At 42.4% G+C, this 7,209-nt stretch overlaps 1 protein-coding gene and 1 pseudogene across 1 annotated transcript; both read right to left on the bottom strand.

Annotated features, from left to right (window-relative positions):
* Positions 1-253: 253 nt before the first annotated feature.
* Positions 254-2,783, bottom strand: LOC120976404 (putative disease resistance RPP13-like protein 3; annotated as a pseudogene).
* A 1,381-nt stretch (positions 2,784-4,164) lies between these two features.
* Positions 4,165-6,173, bottom strand: LOC109739326 (uncharacterized). Its single transcript, XM_020298413.3, has 2 exons — positions 5,899-6,173; positions 4,165-4,502 (listed from the first exon to the last, which is right to left on the bottom strand). Exons 1-2 carry the CDS (start codon positions 6,024-6,026, stop codon positions 4,364-4,366), a joined length of 267 nt encoding a protein of 88 aa, XP_020154002.1. The 5' UTR covers positions 6,027-6,173; the 3' UTR covers positions 4,165-4,363.
* Positions 6,174-7,209: the final 1,036 nt, after the last annotated feature.

Here is a 7,209-nt window from a genome sequence, read left to right as displayed (position 1 = left end):
GTACTATATGCACACCCTTCAAATCTGAACTAACAATTGATATCCTTATTGCATGAAGCTCAAAACTACCAAGGGAGAACTAAAACTGCAATGGTGCATTTATGTATTACAATGAAGAAATCAGAAGACTCTCCCTTCCATAAGATTTTTTTTTACTGAATTTATGAAATGTAAATTTTTTTTAGGGGTACGTAAATTATTATGTAAGCATGTAAATCTGAGTGTGAGACGTCCTTGGGCTCATTTCCAGCCACACACATATCCTCGCGCTTATGTATAAACACCACGCCTATCGGACTTGCCATGAACCAAGAATTCAAAGCAATTTTTATTTTGCGCAAAAATTGAACCGGTGAAAAATACGTCCTCGAAATCTCAACTCAAGATTAACTCGGTTACGTGCCAATTCTCATCTCTCTTTGACCACCATAGTGTTTTTGTCATGCAAAAGAACTTGCCTATTATATTTTATTTTGCAGGAGAAAGAACTTGCCTATTTTTATTTTTATTTGACGGGAAAAGAACTTGCCTATATATGCTACAAAATAACAACACGAAACAATCAATCTATTCAAAAGCTATTCACTTAAACAATGTGTTTCCTATTCAAAGATGTACAAAGCAGTACAAAAGTCAAATTTAAAACTGCGACAAAGAAGACAACTCTTCCAACTTCCATCCATCTTGTACAACAGCATTCTCACTTCCATCACCAACAGGATAATCTTCTACAAAAGTGAGGAACTTCAGTTTCCCTATCCCTTTTGGAAGCTCATTTATTTCGGTGCCACAAAGATCAAGACATCTTAAGCTGCTCAACAGGATCATTGCCAAAGGAAGAGTGTGCAGATCATCACACCATCTCAAGCTCAGTACTTGAAGGTTCTTTAGGGAGCCAATGGATTCCGGAAGACAAGATATGCCAGTATAATCCAGATTAAGTAGACGTAGATGTATCAATTTTCCTATATACTCTGGAGTGCTTTGTACAAGTGAGTAATTCAGTACCAAAACACGAAGAAGCAGAGATTTCTTGAACAATGTATCCTCAATTCTCCATGGACCCTTAACAGTTAGGAAAGTCCTCACCTTAACATCCACCTTATCCACTCTAGGTAACACTAACATATCTTTCTTACTGACAGCAGTAACACGTCTAAGTTTTGACATATTTCCACCCCTTAATAATTCAACATCTCCAACAAAACATTCTTCTCTTGATATATTTAAAGCAAGCTGCCTCAAGAGGTCATGCATTTTGCATTCAGCCTGGTCAAAACTGTTAATATCTGGCTGGAGGAGATTCCGATGTATTAGCTCGTAGTAGTACTCTTCTGCTATGTCTTCTAGTAGTTGGCCTTGCTGCTCCTCGATGAATCCTTCAGCAATCCATAACCTGGTAACTTCTTCACGCTCAATGATAGAATCTTCAGCATACAAAGCACAATAAAGGAAACACTGCTTCAGACGATGTGTTAACTCATCATAGCTTAGATACAAAGCTCCTTCTATTTCATCCAAGAGCATGTTCTGGGAACCAGCATATTTGCCCAAATACTTTTTCCACTCATTCTCCGTTAGATCTCTGCTTGCCAAAGCACTAGCGGTAACCTTGATTGCAAGAGGGAGGTGACCACATTTACGAACAATCTCAATTCCTGTGTTTCTTAAATTCTGCACTTCTTTCTCTTCGTCAATGTTCATGCTCTTCCAAAGTAGCTCCCACCCCACCTCTGCTGACATGAGATCAACTTGATGGGTATGTTGTATCCCTATTCTCATTGCAATTTGATCATCTCGTGTGGTTACCAATATTATTCCCGCAGTTGTTTCATGAAACGCAGGTCTTAGTAAATCCGTCCACACATTGGAATGCCACACATCATCCAGAACCAAAAAGAAACTCCTTCCTTCAATGGTTTCTGCAAGCTTCCTCTGCAGCTCTGCTATGGTTTCACCTTGCTCATGATGCACACCAATATTCCGAAGAACCTCTTTCAGAAGAGTTACTTCATTGTAGTCTCGTGAAACACAAATCCATGCATGTATCTTGAAGCTTCCTTTTATTTTTTGGTCATTGTATATTTTCTGTGCTAGTGTTGTCTTTCCAACTCCTCCGGTTCCAACAATACCAATCTTGTAGGACTTGTATTCCTTGTGCGCAAGAACTAATTCCACCAACTTCCTGCTGGAATGTATGATCTCCTTTCCCACAGGCCACAAGGTTGGAGCTTCTTATCAGTTTGGATGATGGACTATTTCTTGTAGGCTGTATACTAGTGTTGAATGTTAAGAATATCTTGTCCTTTGAAATGTTCTCTATCTTTTTGTTGAGGCTTCTAATCCGAACAGCGACATCACGACGTGACCAGATGTTACAAAAGCAAGAGGAAACTGAAAGGCCTGCACATCTAGCTGATCTGCTTGATGGTGATGAAGGATCATCAGGAAGTAGCTTGCTTCCTTTACATCTAGCCACATCTAGGATTTCATCAACATCATATATAACATCTCTCAGTTGGCCAAGCCAATTGTTTACTGCTAACTCTTTTGTCCTCCTTTTCTCAGCATCATATATGCAACATTGTATCAGTTCTACTCGTCGCAGGACTTGTCTGAGCTCTTCTTCCACCCCAAGGATTAGTATGGCCTCATCTGTAATGATATTTTGCAACTTACTGGCACATGATCCAAGCAAAGATTCAAGTATGGCTGCCATGGATCAGACAAACTCGGCAAGTGAGATCAACCAAAAACACCACAGTGACTTGATTCTAAGAATGGCAGAAACTGGAAGCGATAAGGTATCTTAGCATGCTTTCGAAAATGAGATAAGGCTCTACAGATACACGAGAAGATATCACTATCTTGTTGCTATTTACATACAGGTCCAGCACCTTGAATAGCGCCAAGTATCCAGGACTAAATTCCAGAGCTGCCACTGAGTATTTTAATTTGTTTTTTGTTTTTGCAAATTTACACGTGTTTTAGCAAGCAAAAATATTTATTGGTTTGTCCTGCCCAGTCAAGGGCGCCATCCAATGGCAGCTGCATAGCAGTCTATATAGCGATCGAATTACAAAAAATGTTGCATCGAGTTATATATCTATCTGTTACAACAGATAGATTGATCATCCAGCCAAAATTTCCTTTTTCTGATCTATCTTCTCCGCGACTAGCTGTATGTAAACTAATTTATACGATTTTAGTAATGAAAGTCAAGTCGATTGCAAGTCATTACCTCACAAACTACTTTTCCAACAAGGAAAAACCGTCAATAATAAGAATCCATATATAGTGATCATCATGCATCTGGAAGAAGCAGTTTGCTATATATGATGATCAGTCCATCTCGCTACTTTTAAGATCACACAAGGCAAGCTAGAATCAAGATAGATAATAGAAGATTATTGGCCAATCACCAGGGAAAACGTTGTTGCTGCTATACCTGCAATATCTAGATAATACAAGATTGTCAAGTAAGGCCCATTGCTATAGACCCAGAAGTGCGAACAATGAGATCAAATATATACCTGGATACAGGCCGGTAACTCCACAGGATCAAACGAAGAACGAAAGCGGACCAAGACAAGCCTCTGGGTGCGAAGAGGAGTAAGAACAGAGCAGAACAAAATATTCAGGAAATTGGTGAATGAGGCAAACTCGGCAGGGAATTTCTTTGGTTTGATTGGTGAATGAGGCAAACTCGGCAAGGAATTTCTTTGGTTTGAAGCAAGCATTAGCCGCATAAGGCTGATGATGAAGAAGGCTTTGGTGCTGGCTAGAAGAGAAAAGAGATGGAGATGCTCATCTTTGTTTACTTGGACGTAGGGCTAACTAACGATCCCTTCCTTCAAACCATTGCAGCAAAAGCAAAAGCACTCAAGGTGGCTCACCTTTCTTTCTTGTTGATTGAACCTGATGCCTTGCCTGAGCCAGTAGCAGCATATACATACTGGAAAGCCAAGCAACAGCAAAGCATTTGGTTTGAAATAAATAAGATACCCAATAAACACTGGCTGCTACAGCCCCCTCCTCTGCTTCAATTGTTAATTCATGTGTCAGGATATTTAACCAAGCAACATTAGCTCATCATTTTCAACAGCCAGCCATGAACTCTCAGGAGGACCGCACAGGGGCACCATACACTTACGATCAGCGAGAGAAACAAAGCAGAATCTTCTCATGCCACAATTGCCAGTACAGAACTATGGATCCCAAAGAGATTTAGGATACAGCTTACAGACGACTATATCGTATCCATCAGTTAATCCAAGCAGTCAATGAGGTTCAACTCGGGGCTACTCCAGAGTAACTAGAGCACACTTGCCAACAAAATTTCAAGATTAACTGCACTAGCTAGTTACTCATCGTCCTTAATTCTCTTGAGCAGCTTGGCAGCCCACCGGCGCAGCCTTTTCTTCAGGGTGAAGCCAACCACAACGCCAACCACAAAGCTGACGGCGCCGAACTTCGCGCAAGCTGACAGAGACACCATCCGTCTGCAATACCAAAGGATCGTACATCAGTTGCATATATACTTGCAAGGATCATAACTTGAGTCAGGGATTACAGATTTACAGTACAACATGTGCACGTTCAAAACACCAAAAAATGTTACGGCTGCAGCCTAAATCTAGAAAAGAAGACTAGAGAGTAGATGCCAAATGTGGAAAACATGCATGTGCCATACAGATTTCACTATATAGGCACAGAGTCTATTTGGTAGATGACTGCAGCTTTGGTTGGCAGATGCAGACCCCAACCCTCCACATTGTCTTTGTTCCATCCCCAGCATTCAATTGCATGCCACAAAATTTCAAAGCATGCTATCTACTGGATGTTTGAACTTGCAACTGACTTTTCCAGTCTTTAACCTCTAAACTGGGAGGTTCTGATAGAACTTTGGACTAGTGCAAATCAATACTTTCAATTTCAAGTAAGAGGGGACAAACCTTTCACCTACAAGTATCAAGACAAGCAGGCTTTCAATCAACTAATGACCAAAAATAAATAAACTGGAGCCATATATCAAAATTTCAATTAGGATCAAAAAATTCGACTGGGTCAGGTTTCTTCAGATTAGGGGGCTAATTTAACATAGGGATCAGTGTACTTCAACCCCCCGCAGCCACTGCTCAAGGGTGGCAACCTCAGTTGGCGCGGCACCATAGGGTGCACAGTGGCAGCACGGCACAAAGCAGAGGATGGGCATGAGAGGGTGAGGCAGAGGCCTGGGGATTGCTTAAGGAGGAGGCACAGGAGAAGTCAGAGGGTACACTTGTAGAAGTGGGATATGGAAATTCAGCAATAATCATATAGCAGACAGCTGCATAGTGAGGCAGAGTTGCAATCTCCTAAATCAACGTGGCTAAGCATGTACATTGGCAACCAAATATCTGCTGTTTAGAAGTTCCATAAATACATGTACAACATACAGGGTATGTTCCCCAGGCTAATTCTTGTTCTCAGGTTTACGGTTTGGCATCGGTTAAGGTACAGAAAGCCATATAGCACCATATGGAACAAGAGATGTGACAGACACCCAAAATACTGACATAAGTAAACAGAAGTCGAATAATTGGCTGTCCTACCATACACAGAATGACATAACTGAAGCTTTCTTACAGACCAAATCCCTTTGGCTCGTTTAGTCAAGCTTTCAGCTCTGATGATAGCCACAGAGAAAACATGCGGTGCAGGTGTTGCAAGGGATTTCCTACATGTGCGTCAGCCACTATTACAGTGTGTACAGTATAATACGCTTGATACACCCAAACTACAGGCAGCATACCGCGAAATCCGCCCCCAAATCGAAGCAATCTACCTGGCGAGCGAGCGAAAACAGGGCGCATCGATCGAATCAGAGGAGGAGGGGGGCAGGGAGGTCGGACGTACCCTGCCTCCCTGGGCAGGAGGAGCTGGTCGGAGAAGGCGGCCGAGGCGGAGCGCGAGGAGGAGGATGAGTTGGCGGCGTCCTGCGCGGCCGCCTGCAGCCTCCCCACCGCCGACGAAGCCGAAGGCATCTCCGCGGATCCCGACCTCTCGCTGGCCTCGCCGGGGTTCGAGCTAGGGTTTAGCGGTGGAGGATTTTTCTTCCCTCTTTTCTCGGATGGGGGTGGTGGTAAATAAGAGAAGGAATTTTCTTTTTCCGCCTTTTCTTGTAGACGAAGAAGAGGAGGAGAAGGAGCGAAGGCGAGGTCGATTTGGGGATGGGCCGGGCCGGGACGGCACTGGTCCAATTTCTCTGTGATTTCTTTTTTATTTGGAACTGATGAAACATCGTCATTTCAAATTTCAAATTATTTAATAACTTCAGAGTTTGAATCCTTCGAGAAGTAAAAATGCCGGTACGTCTTGACCAGTTTGTCGGAAGAGCAGGAGACATGTCATCAACTACCTCGATGTAACTTTTATTATGTTTGAGGCGCTTGGTACTTTCGGTGAATCTTTACTATACTGCACATATGCCCGTGCATTGCAACTGGAGAGATATTTTCTGCGAGAAGTAATGGGAGAGATAACTGATTTGTCCATCAAAAAAAGTCTTCACAGTAGTGGAGCGACAAAGCGAGGAGCTGGGTCTTCTCGCGGGTCATGTTTGGCTCATGATATCTTGATAGTGGTGGGTTGGTCGGCGTGACGGCGACCACCCAACTCATGCCTTTTCTCCTCTGGGTCCGCCACTGTGTCGGGGTTGTGGCTGCCTCCTCATTTCGTGGTTGCGCGATGACCTTCGAGGTATGGTTGCTTGACCACACTCTCCTATGACAACGTAACCAAATAGATTACTAATTACAGCACATAAATCCCTTTTCATTAGCATAACCAGTGCATAATCATACATACCCTTCTTTATCAGGGTTTATTCTTATTTTAGCGCTCACATCCACATAGCTTTTAAATTAAAGCTAAACCAACATAGTTCACTCTTATTGTCACATGCCCACAATTTCTTTCAATTATAGCCAACCGACATATTCTCTTTTATCATCAAATAGTGCATGGGACGCATAACAATTCGCATCTCTGCCAGCACATTGGCAGGCACAAACATGTCCTATGTTTGTAAGGCGTGAGTAAAATTCTAAAAAAAAATGATGAGTTGAAGGACCGAACTCATGACCTCAAACACTCGACCAAGTACTGTTAGCCACTCGAACAAACAGTTCTTGCCAACCAATAGCCAGCGTGAATGTTTAAAAATAA

This window comes from Aegilops tauschii, chromosome 3, assembly GCF_002575655.3.
Source record: "Aegilops tauschii subsp. strangulata cultivar AL8/78 chromosome 3, Aet v6.0, whole genome shotgun sequence".
Classification (NCBI taxonomy): domain Eukaryota; kingdom Viridiplantae; phylum Streptophyta; class Magnoliopsida; order Poales; family Poaceae; genus Aegilops; species Aegilops tauschii.
This window is presented reverse-complemented; position numbering and strand designations above follow the sequence as displayed.